The 27,056-nt window shown below is 44.6% G+C and overlaps 1 protein-coding gene across 1 annotated transcript in view; it reads left to right on the top strand.

The window, feature by feature from the left end:
- Positions 1-455: 455 nt before the first annotated feature.
- Positions 456-27,056, top strand: part of SP3 (Sp3 transcription factor) — a 58,730-nt gene continuing 32,129 nt past the window's right edge. The window contains exons 1-2 of the mRNA XM_063429747.1: positions 456-704; positions 888-1,015. Coding sequence (XP_063285817.1) covers positions 698-704; positions 888-1,015 — 135 coding nt within the window. The 5' untranslated portion in view covers positions 456-697. The remainder of the gene's footprint in view (positions 705-887; positions 1,016-27,056) is intronic.

The raw sequence follows: 27,056 nt of genomic DNA, 5'->3' as shown, positions 1-27,056 counted from the left end.
TATAAATGATAATAGCGCCTAGTCCAGCATGTAGCGCAGTACAGGGCAGCGTGGTTCATGCAGTGCCCGCCATCATGGAGCTGGGTTACACAAGCAGCCATTACAGCTTTATTTAAGGTATACAGGGCCCGGGATGGCGGTGAGTAGGCCGCAGCCGCGTACATTCCTGTGAGGGCAGCCATGTCTCCGCGCAGCCAGGCCGCCGCTCATTGTCTGCGATAGTAAACACACGGCGAGCAAGAGAGCGGGGGCGCGCACGTCACGCACGGTTCACAGGAAGCCGCGTGCACCCCTCCACCCCCTTAAGAAAAAAAAAAATCCACTCTTCACACACTGAACTCAAGCGACAACCGCGTCCTCCAATCACGGTGCTTCCTCCGCACACCGCCGACCAATACACTGGAAGCAGAGGGGCGGGCCCTACTGTGCGTCTGACGTCATACGTCCCCCGTACTGGCTGCAAGCCCCACCTTTTGTGTTTCCCGCACCGTCAATCAAAATAGGAAAAAAAAAACGCGCCTGGTCCTTCTCCGTCCGCAGCCCGCCCGCGATTATTACACAACCGCCATGTTAGGCGTCTAACCCACCCCCAGCGCGGCCCGCAGCCCTCACCGGGGGGACGATCCTTTTTTTTTTTTTTTTGGAGGATTATTTCGGGTGTTTCTGTTGAGGGGGGGTAGATCCTGCCACACACACAATGACCGGTAGGTAGCCCGCTCTGTCTCCCGCGCTGCTCGCCCCCATCCCCCCCGCTCCCCGGCGGCCGGGCCCCCGCTCACTGACACCGTGTAAGGGGAACCCCGCTAGGAAGCCAGCCGGCCAGGCTGCAGTAATGGCGCTCCCCGCGTCCTCCCCAGCCCCCTGTCACCGTGTTTCTTTGTCCGCAGCTCCCGAGCAGCCGGTAAAGAGAGAGGAGATGTCGGCGCTGGAGGTGGACGGTCAGAGCGAGTACCTGCAGCACGGCGGCGGCAACAACGGCAGCGGCGACGACAGCGACCAAGGCGGCGGCGGACAGGTAAGAGAGGCAGGCCGCAGGGCCTAGTCACCGCCAGGCCTCGCTCTCCCCCTCCCCCAGCAGGCCTGAGCGCGGCTCCCTCGCACCCCAGCGGGCGGACAGACAGGGCACCGGGAGCCGGGCATCACAAAAACACACAAAAAAGCCACACAAGACCCGTACTTCCTGTGTCGGCTTCGGACTAACGGCCACCCACTTCTCTCCGTGTGAACCCGCCCATTGTGGGTAGGACGCTGGAGCCGTCACCGCTCGCTCGGGCTGGCATCTACCTACGGCGGGACCGGCGGCCGAGGAGGGTGGTGATGGAGCGGGAGCGGTAAGTGATGAGCCCAAGGCTGGAGTGCAGACAGCCCCCCTAGGGGAGGGAGGGGAGGACATATGTCCTCCTGAACCCCCCACCTCCTTCGCTCACCCTCCCACTGCTCCTCCTCCCTGGTGACCGGAGCTAGAGGGGGTCACCCTTTCCCTGAGCATCTCTGTGGGTTTAGAAATGGAGAGGGTGACCCCCGTCATGCTGCCCATGTCCAGCTCCCTGGTAGTGGCTATACCTGCCTGCTGGGGTGTGTGGGAAGGTCGTGTTTTATTTACAGACAAGTGAGGTTTATGGTGATTATATGCAGGTTATGTGTTTTCTAATCAACGTCTCCCATTTTTGCCTTGTGTTCTCCAGACTAACATTTGGCACTGCATAGTGATGCTTAGTTGGCAGAGCATCTTGGGAAATTGAGTTCATAGCATATGTATTTCCACGTCTAACCTAGATCATCCCTTGTATCCACTAGGGATTTCCTACATGCTTCTGTGCGTTCCTGGTAGAAAGTGACCTTGGAGTCACTGATAAGTCTCATGGAAATTAGCATCTTACCTGCTATGGTGCTTGCATCCCTTATTTTTTGTAACCTCCATTCTCTATCTCCACTCATGTTAACAGAAGGGATTTTGTAAAGAAGAATTATAGCCTTATTTATAAACAGAATGCAAGGTACTTTGACTGAGGCATTGCCAGTCTTCTCAGCAGTACCACTGATTTAAACCCTGTGCTTCCTCTGGGTCATTGCAGTATTCATTATTTTTGTTTATGCTCTCAACGTGCATTGGTTGAACAGTTCTTGTCTCTTGCCTGCAGCATCAAGCATATTTTACTTGACAGTTATCCCTTGAGCAAGGTTTGCTGATGCTGAATGGCAGGGATAATGTTCCTGTGTTATGCTTTTGTTCCAATAATGCTATTAAAGTGATATTTACGATGTAAGGTATTAAGTTGCAAAGGGTACATATTTCTATCTGAAGTAGCATGGTTGTCCACATTGCTAGTTTTATTTCAATGTGAGGTGTAGAACATTGCTTGTTTTGCTCAAATATTGCACGTTTAGTTCTGATACCTATGGTAGATATTCCTTGTAAGCTACTTTGTTTTTCAAGTAACACTGGCTTTAAACAGATTCCAATTGTATTTCTATTTTGCTTTGCAATGCTAAACCTACACGTTTATATACACAACTATATAAAAAAAGGAAATTTCACTTTGATTTCCCCCAAAAATCACACTGAATAAGCACTGCTGGTAATAAAATCCATCAGTTTGTGATTTAATGGGTAATAGGAGTGACTACATTAGGCCTGTTTTTGTTCCGCATGTGACTAAACTTTGGCAAGTAATGGAACACGCGAATGTTAAATATTTGTAATGTTAGTGTTCTTTCTAATCGTTTTAGGTTAAGCCCATGCTTTGTAAGCGTGTACAAAAAAAGTCCTAAAAATGTATCGGAAATCCAAATGGTCTCCCCTCTGCAACCTGACTTTTCACATTCATCTTTGAGATCATGATTTTCTATAGTCCAATCCAGAGCTATAGTGCCACTAACGACAACTAAAACATTTTCAACCAAATGTAAACGTTGTTTACTTGAAAAAGTTTTAAATTGTCCCACAAAATCACTACATTAAGAGGCAATGGGCTTTGGTATTTTCAGTGTTGCTTTAAAACAGACATGCACAACTTGGCAGCAGATGGGTTTTTAGTTCCTCACTTTCCAAGTAAAGGTAAAAAAAAATAGGTACTTGCACACACTCCCATGCAGGTCAAATTATACACTTTTAGAGACACCCCTCCAGTTTCCTACCTTTGAGGGTTCTGGAGGATGTCTTTGCTGGTGTCCAGTCTGCAGGCTGAGCATGTTGAGTTAGGGACTGGTTCTTGCAGCCTTCACCCCCTCCTCTCCTGCCTGCCCCTCTGCTGTGGCTCTCCCCTGGCCTGACCCCTCCTCACTGCTTCCTCCCCACTCCTGCGCAGCTCCTCTATCTGGGAGGAAGTGATATGCTGTCACTTCCTCCCATGCTGCCAATAAGCAAAGAGCTTGGTTGCGCTGGTAAAGGACAGCATGACACGGACTGGGCCCCTGCTTACACATGCCCACCAGGTAGCACCAAATACCCCCTTAGTATGTGGCCCATTTTTCGCAGGTTACATGTTGTGCAGGTCTGCTTTAAGTTGAGGATAGTTTGTAATTCTGGGGAAAGTTCCATAACCAATACAGCCAGCTGTAGTAATTATGCTGTCCGCATGCTTCTGACTCTACACCCTGGTTATATGAAAAACTGTATTCAACTGGTTTAAGATAAAGAGCCCCCTGGGTACACGTGGACCTGGCCCTCTTTTGGCATTGCTGTTCTAGACGTTTAACTTTTGATTAGTAATATCAATTCTGTCCCTATTTAGATGGTGTTCATTGGTTGAGAAGTGTTACTTCAATATGCTGTGTGAGCGGTAATGCTGCTTTCTTAAATTGTCCAAAAATGTTAGAGCAATCCCCAATATATCTGTAATGACCATTTTATAAAGCACATTAGATGACAAACGCCTAAATTTGGAACTCACCTATATTCAAATTCAAAGATTTGTTAACATTTGACTTGGGCAGCCACTAGAGGCACTTCCTCCTTGAATGCCTTTAAATTTTATTTATTGATTTATTTGGCATCATGAAGCCAAGCACAGTGTTAGGAATATAGTTTTGTATTCTTAACGCTATGAAGTTTCTTTTAAAAAGTGGTTATTGTAAAAAGAGCTAAAAAGGCATTCAAGATGAGAAGGAAAAATGGGTAAAAATGAACTCTCTCCCTTGAAGTGAAATAAAAGGTAATATATCTTTAAATAAAAGTGGTATACACCAAATTTTATAAATGTTGCTACACACTAAATGTTGTGACTCCAGAAAAAGATACTTCAACGCAGTGAAACAGAATATAAAAATTAGAAAATAAGTGTAGCGCCAAAAAGCTTAAAATTTAAATACACCATAAAAAATAAATATAAAAATTTATGTTTTGTCTCTATTTGTAGGCACCCCTTCCGTGCAAAACAATGTTAAATAAACAAAAAAGGATTTACCTTTTCCCAGCACACAGGCTCTCTCGCTTATCCCTCCTCCCCCGGTGACATCAGAGAGAAGGCAGGGCCTCCTCTTTGATGGTCCAATACAGTGCTTCTTGCTTCTCATAAAGAATGCTTATGCATTCAACCTTTCCCATAGAAAAGCACTGAATCAATGCTTTCCTCTGGGACTGCTGCATCACGTGACCGTTTAACTTGGTGAGTGCAGCGTAAGCTGACAGTCATTACATGAGGGCTTAATTCTGCAATATAAGCATTGGAGTAAAAAAAACTGCAATGTTTTACATTGCGTAGGAAAGGGATCGTGCACCCAGAGCAATTCATTCAGATGAAGTTGTCTGAGCGACTATAGAGTTCCTTTAAATCTACCCAGTGTAAGTTTTTCTCTATGATTACAATCCTATAGTTGCAGTGTGGCAATTTCTGCACGTGCACAGTAGGACCGTCAATGCTTCTTTATGGAGTAGGATTGGGTTGACCTAATATCTCCCGAATAAGGAAGAGCAGCAGCTGTCGTGAGACCAGGATTCCTCTAGATGAGAGGTGAGCTTGTCTTTAATTTTTTTAATTTGTGAAGGGATGGCCCAGTAATCTAAAGCCACCAGGAACACTGTTATAAAAGCACATGTGTATTTATGATGTTAGTGTTCCTTTAATGGAACACTCAACGCTCCTTAAAGGGACACTATAGTCACCTGAAAACTTTAGCTTAATGAAGCAGTTTTGGTGTATAGAACATGCCCCTGCAGCCTTACTGCTCAATCCTCTGCCATTTAGGAGTTTAATCCCTTTGTTTATGAACCCTAGTCATACCTCCCTGCATGTGACTTGCACAGCCTTCCATAAACACTTCCTGTAAAGAGAGCCCTATTTAGGCTTTCTTTATTGCAAGTTCTGTTTAATTTATATTTTCTTATCCCCTGCTATGTTAATGGCTTGCTAGACCCTGCAAGAGCCTCCTGTATGTGATTAAAGCTCAATTTAGAGATTGAGATACAATTATTTAAAGTGACACTCTAGGCACCCAGACCACTTCTGCTCATTGGAGTGGTCTGGGTGCCAACTCCCACTACTCTTAACCCTGCAAGTGTAATTATTGCAGTTTTTTATAAACTGCAATAATTACATTGCAGGGTTAACTCCACCTCTAGTGGCTGTCTATTAGACAGCCACTAGAGGTCACTTCCTGGGTTCTAGCACAGGAAACCTGTGCTAGAGCGTCGCTGGACGTCCTCACGCTGTGTGAGGACCTCCATCGTCGCTCAAAACCCCATAGGAAAGCATTGAAATGATTGAAATGCGCATTAGGTCCCCTCGGCCGGTGGGCGAGATCAGTCTCGCTCACTGGCCTACGCAATGAAGAGGAGGAGCGAGGCGGAGACAGCGACGAGGGACATCGCCGCTGCCTCAGATAAGTCACTGAAGGGGTTTTCACCCCTTCAGTAACCGGGGATTGGGGGGTGGGAGGGAGAGGGACCCTCCAGTGCCAGGAAAACGGATCGTTTTCCTGGCACTGGAGTTTCCCTTTAAAGGGACACTCCAGGCACCCAGACCACTTCGGCTCATTGGAGTGGTCTGGGTGCCAACTCCCACTACCCTTAACCCTGCAAGTGTAATTATTGCAGTTTTTTTTAAACTGCAATAATTACCTTGCAGGGTTAAGTCCTCCCCTAGTGGCTGTCTATTAGACAGCCACTAGAGGACACTTCCTGCTTCATAGCACAGGTTTTCTGTGCTAGAGCGTCGCTGGACGTCCTCACGCTGTGTGAGGACCTCCAGCGTCGCTCTATTCCCCATAGGGAAGCATTGAAATTCATTTTCAATGCTTTCCTATGGGGTGCACTAATGCGCATGCGTGGCATTGCCGCGCATGCGCATTAGGTCTCCTCGGCCGGCGGGCGAGATCAGTCTCGCCCACCGGCCGACGTAACCAGAAGGAGGAGGGGCGGGGGAGGAGGAAGCAGCGACGTGGGACCTGTCGCTGCCCCTGGTAAGTGACTGAAGGGGTTTTCACCCCTTCAGTAACCGGGGATTGGGGGGTGGGAGGGAGAGGGACCCTCCAGTGCCAGGAAAACGGATCGTTTTCCTGGCACTGGAGTTTCCCTTTAAGGTAAATTACATCTGTTTAAAAGTGAAACCAGTTTTTTTTTTTTTTTCATGCAGGCTCTGTCATAGCCAGAGGAGGTGTGGTTAGGGCTGCATAAACAGAAACAAAGTGATTTTAACTCCTAAATGACAGTGAATTGAGCAGTGAAATTGCAGGGGAATGATCTATACACTAAAACTGCTTTATTTAGCTAAAGTAATTTTAGGTGACTGTAGTGATCCATTAACCACTACAGCAAACAGGCGTGCCCTGCCCCATTCCTCCCTAACAAGGTATTCCCTGCAAACATGTCTAGTATATGTTACAAAAAACCTGGGGATGAGATATAGATCACACACGTGCATGCATGTGGAAATTTTTAAAAATCTGCTTGTCCAAGGTAATAGTGGTAGCCTAATCTACTTGTCCTGACAAAATACAATTTGGATTAAGGCCCTTGCCTAGTTCCTTGGGTGTTGACAGGGTTATTCAATAAACTTTCTGAATTTTAATGCATCAGAATGGAAAAACGGAGGCATAAAAGTTGATCTGTTACAATTCTTCAACTCTGCTTTAGTCAAACATTTATTTGCATTTTGTTACAGCTATAATCGGGATGAGAGGTGTATGTGTTAGAACAACATGCATCATTATACATGCCCCATTGCAAAGGATTTTGTGGTGATGTATTTCGTGGGAAGGATGGGGAGCATCATTTGGTATTACAAGTCTAACAGGAAAATAAACTTGGGGTAAACAAATATGAGATTACTCAAGACTCCTGCACAGCAAAGTAAAATCTTGTAATAGGGAAAGTAATATGCAAGATTAGCTTTATAGAACATGTACTTTCAGAAGTTTACTACCAAAGGCCTATCTGAGAGGACCACAAAAGTCTCCCAGACCATCTCAATATAGTGGCCCTGTAGTCTTAACCCTGCAATGTAAAAAACAGTTCTGTAGAAACTGCAGTGTTTACATTGCAGGGATAAACACACTTTTAGTGGCTATCTTCCAGACAGCCATTAGAGCTGCTTCCTGTGCAACGCCAGAGTTTCACTTGGTCATGTGGTGATCAACGTCATCAACTGCAGCTCAAAGGAAAGCAATAGATTAAGTGCTTCCTTGTGAAAAGCATATGGATGTGCACACAGAGTCTCCTCTACTATGCCTCTATTCTATTGTTATATGAGAATTGTTTAGTAGTGCTGCAAAACAAAAAATTATATTTACAAAACACAATAAAATGGACTATAATGCACAACCATTTATGAAATGGAAACAAAGTCAAGAAAATGTCTAACTGAATTTAGTCCAGATGGTCCTTATGATTTCTGTACTTAAAGTTATAGGAACATCTAGTCCAGGGGTCCTCAAACTTTTTAAACGGGGCCAGTTCAAGGTCCCTCAGACACTGCTGGGGGCCGGACTATAGTTTTACATTTATTTATTTTTTAAAACAAATTCCTATACATAGTGAAACAGACACAGACATACAGACACACATTTACATACTTACAGACAAACACGCATAAGCACATACATACTGACATACATAGACACACATATACATACTGACAAACACATATACATACTGACAAACACATATACATACTGACAAACACATATACATACTGACAAACACATATACATACTGACAAACACATATACATACTGACAAACACATATACATACTGACAAACACACATACATACTGACAAACACACATACATACTGACAAACACACATACATACTGACAAACACACATACATACTGACAAACACACATACATACTGACAAACACACATACATACTGACAAACACACATACATACTGACAAACACACATACATACTGACAAACACACATACATACTGACAAACACACATACATACTGACAAACACCCATACATACTGACAAACACCCATACATACTGACAAACACCCATACATACTGACAAACACCCATACATACTGACAAACACCCATACATACTGACAAACACCCATACATACTGACAAACACCCATACATACTGACAAACACCCATACATACTGACAAACACCCATACATACTGACAAACACCCATACATACTGACAAACACCCATACATACTGACAAACACCCATACATACTGACAAACACCCATACATACTGACAAACACCCATACATACTGACAAACACCCATACATACTGACAAACACCCATACATACTGACAAACACCCATACATACTGACAAACACCCATACATACTGACAAACACCCATACATACTGACAAACACCCATACATACTGACAAACACCCATACATACTGACAAACACCCATACATACTGACAAACACCCATACATACTGACAAACACCCATACATACTGACAAACACCCATACATACTGACAAACACCCATACATACTGACAAACACCCATACATACTGACAAACACCCATACATACTGACAAACACCCATACATACTGACAAACACCCATACATACTGACAAACACCCATACATACTGACAAACACCCATACATACTGACAAACACCCATACATACTGACAAACACCCATACATACTGACAAACACCCATACATACTGACAAACACCCATACATACTGACAAACACCCATACATACTGACAAACACCCATACATACTGACAAACACCCATACATACTGACAAACACCCATACACACTGACAAACACCCATACACACTGACAAACACCCATACACACTGACAAACACCCATACACACTGACAAACACCCATACACACTGACAAACACCCATACACACTGACAAACACCCATACACACTGACAAACACCCATACACACTGACAAACACCCATACACACTGACAAACACCCATACACACTGACAAACACCCATACACACTGACAAACACCCATACACACTGACAAACACCCATACACACTGACAAACACCCATACACACTGACAAACACCCATACACACTGACAAACACCCATACACACTGACAAACACCCATACACACTGACAAACACCCATACACACTGACAAACACCCATACACACTGACAAACACCCATACACACTGACAAACACCCATACACACTGACAAACACCCATACACACTGACAAACACCCATACACACTGACAAACACCCATACACACTGACAAACACCCATACACACTGACAAACACCCATACACACTGACAAACACCCATACACACTGACAAACACCCATACACACTGACAAACACCCATACACACTGACAAACACCCATACACACTGACAAACACCCATACACACTGACAAACACCCATACACACTGACAAACACCCATACACACTGACAAACACCCATACACACTGACAAACACCCATACACACTGACAAACACCCATACACACTGACAAACACCCATACACACTGACAAACACCCATACACACTGACAAACACCCATACACACTGACAAACACCCATACACACTGACAAACACCCATACACACTGACAAACACCCATACACACTGACAAACACCCATACACACTGACAAACACCCATACACACTGACAAACACCCATACACACTGACAAACACCCATACACACTGACAAACACCCATACACACTGACAAACACCCATACACACTGACAAACACCCATACACACTGACAAACACCCATACACACTGACAAACACCCATACACACTGACAAACACCCATACACACTGACAAACACCCATACACACTGACAAACACCCATACACACTGACAAACACCCATACACACTGACAAACACCCATACACACTGACAAACACCCATACACACTGACAAACACCCATACACACATATACATACTGACAAACACCCATACACACTGACAAACACCCATACACACTGACAAACACCCATACACACTGACAAACACCCATACACACTGACAAACACCCATACACCCATACACACTGACAAACACCCATACACACTGACAAACACCCATACACACTGACAAACACCCATACACACATATACATACTGACAAACACCCATACACACTGACAAACACCCATACACACTGACAAACACCCATACACACTGACAAACACCCATACACACTGACAAACACCCATACACACTGACAAACACCCATACACACTGACAAACACCCATACACACTGACAAACACCCATACACACTGACAAACACCCATACACACTGACAAACACCCATACACACATATACATACTGACAAACACAGACACACATATACATACTGACAAACACACATACACACTGACAAACACACATACATGCGCACACACACACATACATGCGCACACACACACACACACAGCCATACATACGCACACTGACATACATACGCACACTGACATACATACGCACACTGACATACATACAGATAGACACACAGACCGATACATACGGACATAAATACATACGGACATAAATACATACGGACATAAATACATACGGACATAAATACATACGGACATAAATACATACTGACATAAATACATACACATTCACAGACATACATATAGACACCTATATATATATATATATATATATATATATATATATATACACTGAAATGCATGCATACATGCACAGAGACATACAAACACATACTGACATACATACGCACACACACACATGCAGACCTACATGCATACATATACATACACAGAAATAATTTTTCTTTTTTTTGCAGGAGGATGGCTGTGGCTGATGGGAGTCGGCGTGGCTCTTCCGTCCTCGCGGGCCTGTCTTTCTTCCCTCCCGTGCGGAGGGAGCTGGGAGGAAGTGACAGCCACTTCCTCCCAGCACTACTTAGCGGCTGCACATTTTTAAAGGGGCCCGGTCGCGCTATTGCACGGCCGCAGCGTTGACCGGGCCCCTGAAGATATAGGGCCCATCGGGTGGCCCTGAGTGCTTGGGCTGGGTTTAGAACACTGGCGGGCCATAGTTTGAGGACCCCTGATCTAGTCCCTTCTGGTTATGCTTTTCGTGTTAAAATGTTAAGATGCATGTTAGGCAACCATGACCCAGGAATGATCTCTAACAGCTATCTAAGGAGTGGCCAGTGAAGTTATCACTAGGATGTAATGTAAACACTGCATTTTCTCTGAAAAGACAGTGTTTACAGCAGAAGGCCTGAAGGTAATAATTCTACTCACCAGAACAAATTCAATAAGCAATCCAATGCTTTCCCCATGGGTATTGGATTGGCTAAAATCGGCGTGGGGGTAGGGCCACACGTCATTTTGGCCAATCAGCACCTGAATCAATGCATCTCTATGAGGAAAATTCAGCATCCCCATGCAGAGCGTGGAGACGCTGAACGGCACTGCTCCCTACTGTGCAGCACTGAGCCAGGAAGCACCTCCAGGGGCCATCTGAGGAGTGGCCACTTGGAGGTGTCCATAGGGGCAATGTGAACACTGCCTTTCCTATGAAAATGCCTGAAGGCAATGATTATACTCACCAGAGCAACTACATTAAGTTGTTGTAGTTCTGGTGACTATAGTGTCCCTTTAAAACATTTTACTTTGAATCTAAAAGCCACCTAAAAAGAGCAGTTATTTTTCATTTTATTTTTCCTAACAAAGCTTTATTTTCAATGACAAAAATACAATTTTTTAAAGTCGCACTATAGTTAACACAACCACTACAGATTAATTTAGGTGTTCTGGTGTCTATAGCTTTTCAATGTAAACACTGCCTTTTCAAAGAAAAAAGCAGTGTTTACATTACAGCTTAGTAACACCTCTAATTGCAGTCACTAGAGGTGATTCTTAGTCCAGTGCTGCACAGTGTGCAGTACTGATGTTAAGCATCTCCACGCACTGTAAGGAGACTGTGAATGTTCCCCTTACAGATTAATTGACTCATTCTCAATGAGGAGGTGCTGATTGGCGCAGCATGGCGTTTTGCCACGCATGCTCATTAGCCTTCTGTTGCTTTCCTATGGGAAGGCATTGAATTAGCCAAGATCAAGATTGATAATCTCCGCCATGGAGGCGTGGCCAGCCGCGACAAGACCGACAGAACGTCGGAGTGGTAAAAAAGATAAGTAAAAACAGCTTTCCCATGCGATCAGAGGGAGTGGTGATCTAAACACACTTTAAGCTGAACTGCTCCTGTCATCATTTTGCTCTTCTTGTCCTGCTCCTTCACGTGCTGTTTAGTAATGCCCGGAGCGGAATGAAGTCATAATCCAGCTCCCGGCATCGCAAAGGCGTGTGAGGAAGCAGAGCACGAAGAACTTGAAGATTACAGCTCCCTTGACGTTGCCTCCATTCTCCCTCAGCTGGCTGCCTCTGAGGGAACAGGTTGGCATATTTTGTCCAAATAGCCAGGACAAAATTATAGGCGATCTGGCACCTAGAATTTGTCGAACTCTGATTTAGTTCCTTGAACATCTTGCGGGGTTGAACTTAAAGCAGCTCTGTTATGAAAAATATATTCTATCTAATCTGCTTCTACAAAGGTCTCGTTCTGAAAAAAATTTTTTAATTTTTTTTTTCGTGAACATCCTTGTTTTCATAAAATACAAAAGGAAAATCAGGGACTACTTTTCCGTGCATGTATAGCGGTCAAGTCAACACACTGTGGCAAAGGGCAGATCTTTTTCAGTTACCAATCAATTTTTTTTCCTCATTTCATCAGTAAAATCTATTCCAAAGAAAGGCAAACAGCAGACGGGAAAAATTAATTGGGAACCCCTGACATAGACAATTGAAAGAAAAAAAAAGTATGGAGACGAATCCTCCACTTGTATGCTCTTCTGTGACTCCTATTCTATCAATTCTTACTCATTGAGGAGAGCCCTCACATGACCACTAAAGGCATGCAGACCAGCGGACTGGTTGCAGTGTCCTTTTAGTTTCAACCCTGCAATCTAAAACATTGTCGTTTTAGTAGATACAACAATGTTATGATTGCAGGATTAACACAACTGCCACTAGAGGTGTTTCCTCTGTGAAAACATACTGTCTTGATTCTCCATCAAATGCTGATCCTAGAGAACATTTGCGCCTTCTAATGCTGCCAATCACAGACAGGCTAATGTGGAGGCAGGGAATGGCGCCCAGGGGACCCAAGGTAAGTCGTTAAACCATGCTGAAATGTTTTTACTAGTTACAATGAGGGGTGTGTCAGGGCACTTTTAGCACCATAAACACTGTTCAAGTTTTTTTTTTTTTGTAATTATACATCTATAGTTACAACAGCACTCACTTATAGAAGCTCAATCTTTACTGGTTATTATAGAAAAATAACCGTATCTGTGATGAACTATGCATTGAACATTCATTAACCAAGACATGGGTGGGTAGGTGGCATATCAGTATTTGTAATTATAGTATGTGGCTGCTGGAACGATACTTTTCTGGTGATACGATAGGGTCAGGGAGCAGCGCGTATTACCACGCTCAAAGCAATATGGGAAGAGAAGGAAAAGATACAAATAGTATGTTAGTGTAGTATGTTTGGATCTCTGGTAATAATAAACGGATGCCCAAGGACCATTAACATATCCATAGACGGGGATTATACCATCCATGCGCAAATTTCTGAAGCGGAGTATAAGCTCCAGAAAATTGTAAATGCAATTCTTTTCACTCCATTTTTTTATTACCAGAGATCCAAACATACTACACTATATTTGTGTCTTTTCCTTTCTCTTCCCCATATTACTTTGAGCGTGGGAATACCACCACAGACACTGCCTCCTAACACTATCGTTTATTAACCAAGACCTATTCATTTTGCTCCTTTGAGAACTGTTAGTGTGTATTGCGCACAATATCCATGGTTATGCACGACAAGTGCATACAAACCTCCTACGGGTCCCTATTAAAGAAATTATATAGGGTCAGGAATACAAAAGTGTATTCCTAACCCTATAGAGATATTAAAAAAATAAATAAAAAAATGTTGGGTGCCCACCGCCCCCTTAGTTAAATATGTCTAGAACGTTTATTTCAGCGCCGCATAGATCCGCCAGCACTGGCCCCGTCCCCACTCCACTTCCTTTACTGAGCTAATCAGAACTGATGATCATAGCCAATTTACTGCTTTCCCATATATTCCCACGTGTGTGTATATTAAATAGAGTACAGCAGGGCTGGACAAATTCCACACGCCAGGTAGCAATGGTGACTAGGAATTTTGTCCTGGCGTCTGGGTGTTGGCCGGCCTGTTCAGTGGAGACGAGGGGCTGAGGGAGCATGGATGCGGGTAACAGGGTAGCTGTGATATTCCTGCTCTGCACCCACACACGCGTTATACTGTGATGCTGGGATATAACGTCACTCCGGCATCACTAAACAGCGAGCAGTGCAAGAAGTACTGGAAGATTACAGCAGCCCTACTTAAATCCAGGGAAAGCTGATCCACTCCAACTCCCCCAAAGGTAGGCAGGCTGGGTGGACTTAAAACAAAAAAAATTCATAATTTGTGAGTGTATCTGTCTGATCGTGTTTGTCAGTGTGTGTCAATTCAGTGAATGTGTGTGTTTAGCCAATAGGCCGTTCTCCGATCGTATGGGAAAGGTGTTTATACTCACCTTTTTTCCCCGCGCCGTGCTGGTCTCACCAAGGCCAGATCTGCTTCCATGGCGGAGAGAATCAATCTTGATTATCTCAGCCAAGCCATAGTGGCAGCCACTCATGGTCAAGAAACGAGACCATGTGAGAACACCGTTATCTAACCTTCAAATAACAATAGTAGAATGAATGTTTAATATTTTCTTCAGCCCAGTGAGATTGCAATTCTAAATGGTCTACCATAAATAGTGAACCTGCCAAGTGTAAAACAAAATGAGTCAAAAACAAATATGAACTTGATGATCATCCACCAAACAACATGAAAATGTGAGAAATTCCAGACCGGTCAATAAAGAACAGTAGAATTAGATCATTAGTATGTATAATGTATGTTTCATATATTTTACTATGAACATCAAGGACCTTTTGCAAGAAAGATCGTATTAAATAGGTCTTTCTAGAATGGTCATGGGTATTATTGCACAACTGTAACATATGGTCTTATGCTAGTTTATATTGATTATATAACTCTTTTCTGGTTACTACACATGCCGTCCATGGACCTTTCTCCATTTTATACATACATTTTAGTTTGCCATATAAAGGAGCCATTTGGGTCAAGTGTGGCTGAATCATGTGTCCTGGGTGAGTTTGCACATATTTTGCTTTTCAGATGATTATACAACATGCAGTGTTCTAGTAGTTTTGGACTACACCTCCTATGATGTTTTGCCAGCATTATGGGGGATGTAGTCCACAACATCTGGAGTGCTGAAGGTTGCCTACCCATGATCACTAGTTCTTGTATGTTGTTGTAGTCTTTAATGTTTGCAGTCAGATGAAGATTTCATATTTTGAATAATAACTATTATTAGTTTAACAGGTATAATTGAACTGATTGTTATATACCAGTAAAAATACATAGGTAATGATGAAATGAGAAATGGTGATCTATCTCCAGTTTAACAGGAGTGCAATTTAAATTATAAAGGTGTTAACTGTTTGCACGTAGGTTTGCAGAATAACAATGGAATTAAAACCATCATAACCACTGCAGCCTACTGTTTCCAACGGTTTGCCCTGGGTCTCCACTGGTTTGCCCGCATATCAGAACTGGGTCACCACTGGGTGACAGATGTCTTGTGCAGCAGAATTAGGACATTTTGTTGCAGAAGCCAGATTCCAATCCTGACACTTATTGTTGGCTTAAAGCAGTGGTTCCCAGCCCAGTCCTCAAGTACACCCTAACAGTCAAGGATTTAGGGATTACCATGTTGTTTCTAAGGTATTTTTAGAAAAAGAGAAAACAGTAATCCCTAAATTCCGGACTGGTAGGGGGTACTTGAAGACTGGGTTGGGAACCCTAACTTGGTGTTGGCTGGTCGCTCTCAAGCAATGAATGACATTCTTTGCCTAGAAAAATGTACCGAATTTACATCAGCCAACCCCGAATTCTTGTTCTGGCTTCCTAATGATGCCCCAGTGAACTGCCAGAGGTAGAGTTACACCTCAGGCAATAAGGGAGGTTAAACTCTTTGTGCTGCGTTTTAATAGTCAAGCTGAATACAATCCGTTATTGTTATGGAACCACTAGAAATTTTTCTGCTGATATGAACCAAAAAAAGGGACACTGCAAAAACAGATATAAGGGTACACCCAACAGCCTTAGAGTGCCTCCCCGATATCCTGTGGGGCAAGATGGTCCGCTCCTACTCCTCCACGTTCTTGATGGTGGTCCTCAAAGTAAGATTTCAATAATAACTTAAATAACATATAGAACCTTTATAAGTAATAAGTGTTTTGCAGATGTAATGGATAATACAAATATAATCTGCATTATTGATATTGACAGCATTAACTTTTAAACCAGTGAAACAAGTATCACTTGATAAAGGTTTTGTTATTTTTTTGGATCCCACCAAAGTCTTACTCTGAGGTCTACTGCCAAGTACCTGGAGAGGAGTGGGAATAGACCATCTGACCCCTCAGGATATTGAGGGAGGCACAGTGAGGCTGGTGTGTGTGCGCATCCTTATCTTAATTTTTGCTGAATAACCCTTGTCTTTGGTGTGTATTTGTATACTATAAGGACTTCTGGGCAATCAGCCACATCTTGTTTTCACCAGATCTAGACGTTAAATGGACACCGTAGGCACCCAGACCACTTCAGCTCATTGAAATGGTCTGGGTGCAGTGTCCCATGTCCCTTAACCCTTCAGTGATAATTATTGAAGTTTTTGACAAACTGCAATAATTACCTCTCAGGGTTAACTCTTCCTCGACCAGACAGCCACTAGAGGGACTTTCGGGTGCTTAGACGACTTTTGGTAGTCTAAACGACGCTGGACGTGCTCACGCTATGCTTGAGGACTTCCAGCGCCACCGTAATCCCTATATGAAAGCATTGATTAATTCTTTCCTATGGTGAAATCCTAATGCGAGCACGGCCATTGCCGCGCATGTGCATTAGGCCTCCCCCGGCGGCTGACAAGGAGCTTGGGCGGAGCCTGACCCAGTGCCGAGGGACATTGGCGCTGGATTCAGGTAAATGACTGAAAGTTTTAACCGCTTCAGTACCGCAGATGGGAGGGGGGCCCTGCAGGAGCCTATAGTACCAGAAAAACGGGTTTGTTTTCCTGGCACTATAGAATCACTTTAAGATTCCCCGATTTCCTAACACTAAGGTTACGTTGTGAATCTTTGTGAGAAACAAGTATTTTTATTGGTTAAAATGCCTAGAATCGTTTGGTGCCTTTCCTTCTTTGTGTTAAAGCATTTTTGAATAGTTTTTAATGCTAAATGAGTCCCCAGCATACCAGCCCACTTGTACTGCTTGTGTTAATGAAGCACTAACCCTAACAGTAATGGGTGACAGTTGTTTGGCTGAGAGTAGTCTATCACCCCCACCCATTGTTGGTATGGCCGAGGATTTGTCCATTCTCTGTCTTAGCCAGTGGGTGCTGGGCTGTAGATGGCCAGATACACTATTTTACTTTTAAAAACAGGTTAACATTGAATGGAGAGATAGGGCAATGGAACTCTATGGCACTATAACCATTTTCAATGAAATGTTTATTGTGCCTAGTGTGTCCTTTTAATCAGAGGATGAGTGTTCAACTCCAAGAACCTTGAACTACACATAAGTTGGATGTTGCCAAGAACAGGCAGGTGAATATAGTTAGAAGTTGAATACTGAATTATTATGCATTTATTTTAGAGGCATACATAAGTTGCGCAATGGTGAACAGGTGAACTGCTGCAGCCAAGAAGGAAGACGTTTCCAAAATGGCCAATTGTAAGCTAGTAGTAACATCTGCAGTTATTACTAGGTACATCTATGATCACAAAATAATTATTTTTGTAAGAGCACCTCCCCCCCCCCCCCCCCCCACCCCCCTAAAAATATTTCCAACTTGGTTTCTGCTGCACCCGAATTCCTTCTTCTCTGTCACTGCTGCATGGTGAAGGTGGCTAGTGATAGGCTGGCCATTTTACATGGTATTATTTGAGCTTTGTGTGACCATTTTTAAACATTCTTTATTTTCATTTTTCCGGAGTATTTTGCAACCGTGGTATACACAATCATCGTATGACATAACATGTTTGACAACGTTATGTGACTAGACATTTTGTATAGCCGGGTTCCAGCTTTACTGTTGCATTGGTTGTGTTTTGATAGGTTGCACAATGGTGGATCCATAATAATCAACAGAATTTAAATAGAAACGTAAATACATACAGAAATATACAATCAAGTATAAACATAGTTAACCTTTGGTCTCAATGGTTGGGTGTGATGCTCACGGGATGTTTTTGTGTTTCTGTTCTGGGGTTTTGGGTGTCTGCTGGGGTCTGTTGTGGGTTGCCCCCCCTAGGTTGCGGGTGTGGACCCCTGTAGGGTCTCCCCTGTTTGTTGTGCTAGTGGGTTACCCCACCCTCTGGTCTCCTTGCTGTGCTATACTTTTGTTGGCCGTTTATAGGGGCCGTGGTGTAGCAGGGTTCAGTTACATCAGCGCCGGCTCGCTCAGCCACGGGTCCCGTATTTTGTAAAAGTGGCGTGACGTTTCATGAACCAGGGCTGAGAGTCTGTCCATTTCAATGGCTTCCCTGGTTTTACGGATGATTGTGGATAATGTGGGGACCTCCGGGGTACCCCTCAGTTCTGCTATTGCCCTCCTTGTTGCCAAGGCTGTTCTGTTTGCTAGTTTGTTTTGGGCTCTGGTTAACGGTTCCCAGGGTTTGGATAGGAGCCATATCCATGGGTCTAAGGGAATGTCTGTGGAGTAAGTTAGAGACCAGGCGGGCCCATAGCGGTGTTAGTTTTGGGCATTGCCACCATTGGTGTATGTATGTTCCCCTTTGCCCACACTGTTTCCAGCAGAGGTCCTTGTCGGTCTTACTCATACGGTATAGTCTTGCGGGAGTTAGATACCATCTTAGTAAAGTTTTGTAGGCCTGCTCTTTGTGATTGACACAAATCGAGATAGATTCTGTGGCCTCCCAAATGTCTTGCCAGTCAGTCGGGTCTCCCGGTGGCCCCAGGTCCCTCTCCCAAGCCGCCACATATGCCAGCGCTCCTGGGGGGTGAGTAGAGATTAGTAAGCTATAGTTGTCTGTGATCTGGCCCTTACGGGCTGGGTTGCGTATGCATGCTCGTTCAAATGTTGTGCATCTGGTGGTGGCTGCTGTCCTATTTTCAGGGAGTTCCAGAAAGCTCTTTAGTTGTATGTATCTGAAGAAGTCATGTGTGTTGTATGGTGTGTGTTGTTGGGGAAGGTCTTTAAATTGCATTAGCTTTCCCCCTTCGAAGAAGTGGTAAATTCTATAAAGGTCATTGTGCTCGTAGTGTGCGAAGTCTTTTGGGTTCATTCCTGGGCTGATGATGGGGAATTTGCGGGTAAGTTTGTCCCAGGTGCTGATTGAGTTAGCTAGTGTTGGGGGTATGGACGGTGGTGTGGGCCGGGCGTTTCGTGGGACCCATAGGTACAATGAGGGGAGGTCGAAGACAAATATGTCGTGTTCTATGTCCACCCAGCGTTTTGTCCCCGGTGGGGTGTGTAGATGTTGTATCTGTGTGGCTTGCGTTGCGTGGTAATAGTGTTGTAAGTGGGGTAACCACAGGCCTCCTGTCCTGTTTGGAATGTACATGGTCGCCCTTTTCACTCTCGGTCTTTTATTCGACCAGATTAATTTGTCGATGTGCGTCTGTAAGTATTTAAAGTCCGAGTTGGGGATGGGGAGGGTTTGAAAAAGATAGAGCAGTCTTGGTAGGAGATTCATCTTTACCGAGGCTAGGCGTCCCAGCCACGACAAAGACAAGTCCCTCCATCTCTGCAGGTCTTCTGTGATTTTTTGTATCATCGGTGAGTAGTTTAATGCGTGTGTGATCCCTAGGTACGAGATGTGTGAGGCATTGTGTTTGAAAGCATATGTGTTCCGTAGTGTCTGTCTATGATTGTCTGCTATTGTCAGCATGAGTGCTTCAGTTTTGTCTAAATTTAATTTGTACCCTGATACCTCTGAGTAGTCGTCTATGAGTTTGAGAAGAGGTGGGAGTGCATTCTGCGGGTCTGTTAGTGACAGCATCAGGTCATCGGCGTATGCCGCCGCTTTGTATGTTTGCGTGCGGATTTTGATGCCTGTGATCTGGGATGTGGTGCGGATGAGATGCAGTAGTGGTTCAAGTGAGAGGGCAAACAGGATGGGGGATAGGGGGCAGCCCTGCCTTGTGCCATTGTAGATGGAGAACAAGGGGGGGGTTCGTGTTGGGTATGAGTAGATTAGCAGTTGGGTTAGAGTAAATCATTCGCAGGGCGTCTTGGAATGGTTTGGGGAGTCTGAATTTCTCCAGAGTTGCAAAGAGAAATGGCCAGAGTAACCTATCAAATGCCTTTTCGGCGTCCAGGGATAGGAGTAGCGTCGGGATGGAGCGTTGTTTGGCCACCCAGATCAGGTCTAGCATCCTCCTGGTGTTGTCACTAGCTTGGCGAGTGGGGATGAAGCCCACCTGGTCCGGGTGGACTATTGATGTGATATATGGTATCAGCCTGTTGGAGAGTATTTTCGTGAATATTTTGATATCCACATTCAATAGGGATATTGGCCGATAGTGGCCTGGGTCTGAGAGGGGTTTGTTGGGTTTGGGTAGGAGGCAAATGTTAGCTTGTAGCATGTCTTTGGGGAGCGGGTTTCCCTGCAGCAGGGAGTTGTACTAGGTGGGGCAGGAGAGTGTCCTGGAATGTTTTGTAATATATGCCCGGATATCCGTCCGGTCCTGGGCTTTTGTTGGGTTTGGTGGTCCCTATCACAGTTGCTACTTCCTGCTCTGTGATCTCCATGGAGAGTTGGGTGATCGCGCTATTCGATAGTGTGGGCAGGTGGGTGCGGTCTAGAAAGGTTTGGATGCGGTCCTGTAGGTTAGCGGTCCGTTTCCTATGTTGGGGGGAGTGGTCATACAGGTCTGCAAAGTAGTGTTGGAATGCCTCTGCAATTTTGGTGGGTACCTCTGTGTCATGGCCCGATGGTGTACGTATGCGTGTTATCCGCTTGGCCTGAATGCGCTTACGCAGCCTGCGGGCCAGGAGTGTATCCGCTTTATTGGACTTTTCGTAGAACTTTTGTTGTGTCCATTGGAGGGCTCTGGTGGCATCTACTGTCATTGCCTTTTAGAGGGCCTGTCGTTGGTGTTGGAGTTGTGTAGTGAGGTCCGGGGTGGGGGTGACTTTATGCAGGGATTCAAGGTCCCTGATGGTCGCTAGTATTTTCTCGATGTGGGCTAGGCGTCTTTTTTTTGTTTGCTGTGGCTAAGCTAATGCAGGTGCCCCTGATCACCGTTTTGTGGGCAGCCCATATGATTGCTTCGGATGGTACTGTATCCTTATTCGTGGCGAAGTAGTGTTTGAGTTCTGTTGTGATTTGTTGTACGGTTTGTGGGTTGTGGAGTAGTGTCGGGTTAAGTCTCCAGGACCAGGGTCTGGAGATTCTTGGGGGTTGGAACGTGATCGCTATCTCAGCATGGTCGGACCACGTTATGTTGCCTAGGGAGGTCGTTGTTATGAGCGGGAGTAGTGACGGGGAAACCAGGAAGTAGTCTATACGTGAGTAGGTTTGATGTGGGTGGGAATAAAAGGTATAGTCTAGTGTGGTGGGGTGTTGCAGTCTCCACACGTCTATCAGTTTGGTTGTGGAAATGAAGTCTGCCATGAGTTTGTCATTTCGTTGTCGGTGCAGGAGTCTGTGGTGGTCGTTTGAGTCTGTCTACCTGTGGCTCGATCGTGGCGTTGAAGTCCCCGCCTATAATCTGGTGGTAGTTTGGGTATAGGCTGAGATGTGCCTGTAGTGTAGGCCAGAATCCCGGGTCCGGGGTTGTGGGGCCATATACAGAGGTGATCGCATATTTGGTTGGGCCTATTGTGCCCGCCACCGTAAGGAAGCGGCCGTTGGGGTCCCTGTGTGTGGTGGCGATCTGGAGGGAGCAGGTTTTTCTTAGGAGGATCGCTACTCCATTGTGTTTGCCTGAGTTGGAGTTGGCCAAGTAGCAAGCCTGGAAGTGGCGGCTCAGGAGAGGGAAAGGGCGTGTGTCTGCATAGTGTGTCTCCTGTAATAGGAATATGTCCGCTGTACCCATCTCATGAGTCGGTTGCGTTTGGCGTGGTTATTCAGCCCTTTGCAGTTGATTGAGATGCACGTCATGCTAGCCGTCATGGTTGTGTGGTAAAGCGTGTTTTGCTATTACCTCCCCCCCATGGTAGGCAGTATCCCGTGTGTCTAAATTTTGTGTCCGTCATGTCACCTCTTGTTGAGACCAATTCAAACCATTTAACACATTTTAACACATAAAAACATAGAACACTGAAAAAATATATGCCTGGTCTTAGGTTTTGTGCCAGGTCTAATGAATTGGGGTGTGTGGAGTCGTCCCAACCTAGGTGGGTCTCGTGACCCCCGTACTGTGCTGAGTGGTGCATTGCACAGTGCGGTCTCGGTGTGCGTCCCGCTTCGGGCATTTGCGGTTTGTGCTCGGTGCCCCGGGGTGGGTTGGCTCTAGGCCCTCTCAATCGGGGCTAGTGGGTGTGTGCTGGTGGTCAAGCGTAGCTGCTTTGGGTTTGGCGTTTCCTATGGGAACCTCTAGGATGTCCCTGTCTCATTTTGTGAGAGTCTACAGTGGGGTATACCTTCTCATTGCCTCCCCCCTGCCCGTCCTATCCTGTATATCCCTCCCCTCCTTGCCCCCCTCGTGTCTGCTGGTGCCCTTACCCTCCCCCCCCCCCTTTCCCCCGTTTTAGGCCCTTTTCAGCGCCCTGTATTGGTGTCCCCGTATCTGTTTTGTGTCCACTTAAACCTTGATAAACCTTGGCTTGAGTAGCGCCATATAACTTATTGTAAAAGGATATAGTGGCGTGCGTTACCGCACTCAACAGTGGATCAAAAATTTGGAAGTCCCTTCAAGTCTCTTGGGATAGTCTCTGCCTGTGAGTGGATGAGTCCATAGTGGTCTGGTCCCATGTTGATCAGGTGTCCCTGTCTCGAGTCTGCACCGATGTCTGCTGCTGGCGCTTGGGTGGTCGGTTCCTGGGTGTCCGCAGTTTTTCCCAGAGTGGCATCCTTTGTGGTCTGGCGTTGTTCGCTGGGTTTCTGGCTTGCACTTGTGCTTCTGCTGCAGCTGTTTATACTGTAGTACTAAGTCTGCCTCCAGTGGATCCTAACAGACCTTTTGTCCGGTAATTGACGCTGTGTGTGAGGACATCCAGCGTCAGGTTTTTTTCCCCATAGGAAAGCATTGATTCAATGCTTTTCTATGAGGTGGTCTATTTCGTACGCTCATTAGTGCCCGCTCAAGGCTGAGGAGGGACTTTGGCGCTGGGTTATGGTAAGTAAATAAAGCGTTTTTAACCCTTTTATTCACTGACTCGTGGGCACGGGTTGTGGGGGAGGGGTAGAGGGAGCTATAGTGCCAGGAACACAGCCTTGTATTCCTGGCACAAATAGTATCCCTTTATAGGAACTATAGGCATCCAGACCACTTCATCTCATTGAATTTGAGTCCATATTTAAGCATTCTCCACTGAAATGAAATGGGAACAACCATTTAGATATGTACACCACTCTGAACTGCACATGTTTTGCACAGGGCACATAGCAAGTCTGCCAGCTCTTATGAACAGACTTTTGTCCCAGCTGACAGAAGAGAGACCTAGGGATTCTTCCCAGCACATACCTAGTAACCGGATGTATATGTGCATTATAATTGTACATTCTAATGCAGGGCTTGACAAATTTACTTTGCATCTAGGTGCCAGCTAAAAAAGCTTTATTTTCAATGACAAAATAACAATCTTAAAGAGACACTATAGTCGGCACACCCACTACAGCTTAATGTTCTTGTGTCTACAGCCTGTCCTTGTAGACTTTTCAATGTAAACCCTGCCTTTTCAGTGAAAAAGCAGTGTTTACCCTGCTGCATAGTAACACAGTGTGCAGCGTGTGCATGCTGTGCAAGGAAGCACTGAACTTTCCCCATAGACATGCTTTGGTTCAAGGATGAGGACCTGCTGATTGGCGCAGTGCTGTTTTACCGAGCATGCGCAATAGCCTATGGGAAAATATTGGATTGACTAAGATCATCAAGATTGATTATCTCAGCTATGGAGGTGGGGCCAGCCGTTTTGAGAGCAGTTTGGTGTGAGTAAAAACACCTAATTATTGTTCCATTAAATTTACAAATAAAGATAACTATAACCAAACATTGTGGGCAGTTAAAGGAATTCTATAGTGTAAGGCAGGGGTTCCCAATTAATTTTTTCAGTTGAACACTTTCACATAGTGTATCAACATTGAAATGTTTTCTTTTTTTTTGCAAATTTCTACAGATGGCAAAAAGATTGAAGTACTTAGGAGTAGGTGTGCTTCTGTGTGTAGATTTGGTGTTTGTGTAAAATTTTAATACAGCGATGTATGTTATGCTTGCATTTATGTGTAGTGTTGTTTGGATGTAGTGTTGGTTTTTAAATGCGGATGTACATTTGTGTGTAGTATTGGTGTTTAAGTGTTTGTATATAATTGTAGATTATGCTAACGTAGTGTACTTATAATCTTAATTTTAATAATGACAGGAGGCGAGTATTTTGCATGACTTTCTTTACTCATGCTTCCAGCAGCACAAGTCAATCATTAAAACTTTAAACCAATCATAACAGTGCATAACCATATAAATAGCCTTGTATGTCACATGATTTCCTCTTTCTTTGGTGACAGACTAGTCCATGTATTGTCTCGAAACAACAACAAAAAAGTTCGTAAACATAAAATAGTCCAAACTTGTTCCATGGTAGTTTCAAACTGATAACTCATAACGGTATTGGAACTTGATTCGATAACTTCCACAGCTGATGTGTCTTATCCGGAATCCATAACTGTCATCATGCTGCAAAAAACAGAAACGAGTGTAAGAGGATGGAAGTAGACTTATGTCCACATGATATCATCGTTACCGTGTCTATCCATATCTAGTATCATAAATGTTAATCTGATATGTACTATCTAGAATACCATAATACAGTCTATCCTCATCTATAAACCATTAACTAATACCATACAATATACGGTTATTACCTCAAACTTTATCTCTATTCTCTTGATAAACTATAATAGTCATAACTGATCTATAAAACGTTGACATAAGACAACCCATAGAAACGGGAGTGGAGGGTGGGAAAATACTCGCCTCCTGTCATTATTAAAATTAAGATTATAAGTACACTACGTTAGCATAATCTACAATTTTATTACATGACAGGAGGCTTCATATTTTGCATTTTTAAAGCTGAGGTAATAGAGAGAAAGATGCGTGTGTGGTTTGACGAAAATAAAATAACCGGAAAGTATCTTCCCGTGTCCAGTCCGCGGAACGTAATATATCCGCTAGGGATGCTCCCGCCGAGAACGCTCGCGATGCGGCTGCGCCCCTGACTGAGTGGGCTCCGAAATCCGTTTCTACACCCGCTAAGGATAGGATCCAACGTACCCATCGCGCCAGTGTAGTGGTGGTAACCGGTTTATAAGGTTTGGTGTATGACACCAACAGTTGACCTCTGTTAAAAGCACGAAGGTTTGCTGTAACCTCCACGTAACGAGTAAGTGTGGAAACTACACATAAACGGGGAACCGTAGGAAAAAAGGGATAAAATATAGATGTCGAATTAGTTTTAGTTCTTCTAGACACCGTGAAGGTAACCCCTTCCGGTGTTATAGAGAAACCGTTCACGTCGAACGCTCGTACGTCCGAGACTCGTCGAAAAGAGACCAAACATAGTAGCAAGGTGAGTTTGGCCGACAGCTGCCGTAGGGATAAGTCTACGTTGTCTGGCCAATTCCTAAGTAAACTGAGGACCACCTCTACGTCCCACATATGATTATACTTAGGTTCCGGTGGTCTGGATAGTCTGATGCCTCGTAGAAGGCGACATACCAAAGGATCCTGACCTACCGAAGAACCCTGTATTGGCACGTGTGCCGCTGAAATTGCTGATCTTGCCACATTAATGGAACGATAGGATTTTCCCTCCGTGAAGAGGTTTGACAAATAATTCAGCACTGTGGGAATAGGTGCTGTAAAGGGATCACAGTCTCTTCCCACACACCAGCGGGTCCATGTGTTCCATGCTGATATGTAACTGCGTCGGGTACCTGGTGCCCAGGAATCCCATAAAAGGTCTTTAGCTGATTGCGATAGACCTTCGACGGACCAGGTTCCCCTGAAAGACTCCAAGCTACCAGTTCCAGATTCTCTTGTAGTATTAGTGGATGCGGTTCCCCTTGCGGGTCTGTCAATAGAAAGGGGAACGATGGTAGGAGTAGGGGATGGTCCTGTGTTAGGGCTAACAATTCCGGAAACCACGCCTGGCTCCTCCATAATGGTGTGATGAGTACCATCGAGATCTTGGTCGCTCTGATGCGATGGATCACTCTCGCTATCATCGCAAATGGTGGGAATGCGTACGCTCCC

The sequence above is a fragment of the Pelobates fuscus genome, chromosome 8 (assembly GCF_036172605.1).
Source record: "Pelobates fuscus isolate aPelFus1 chromosome 8, aPelFus1.pri, whole genome shotgun sequence".
NCBI lineage: Eukaryota > Metazoa > Chordata > Amphibia > Anura > Pelobatidae > Pelobates > Pelobates fuscus.
Note: the sequence above shows the minus strand (reverse complement) of the source record. Positions and strands in the feature narration are given on the sequence as shown.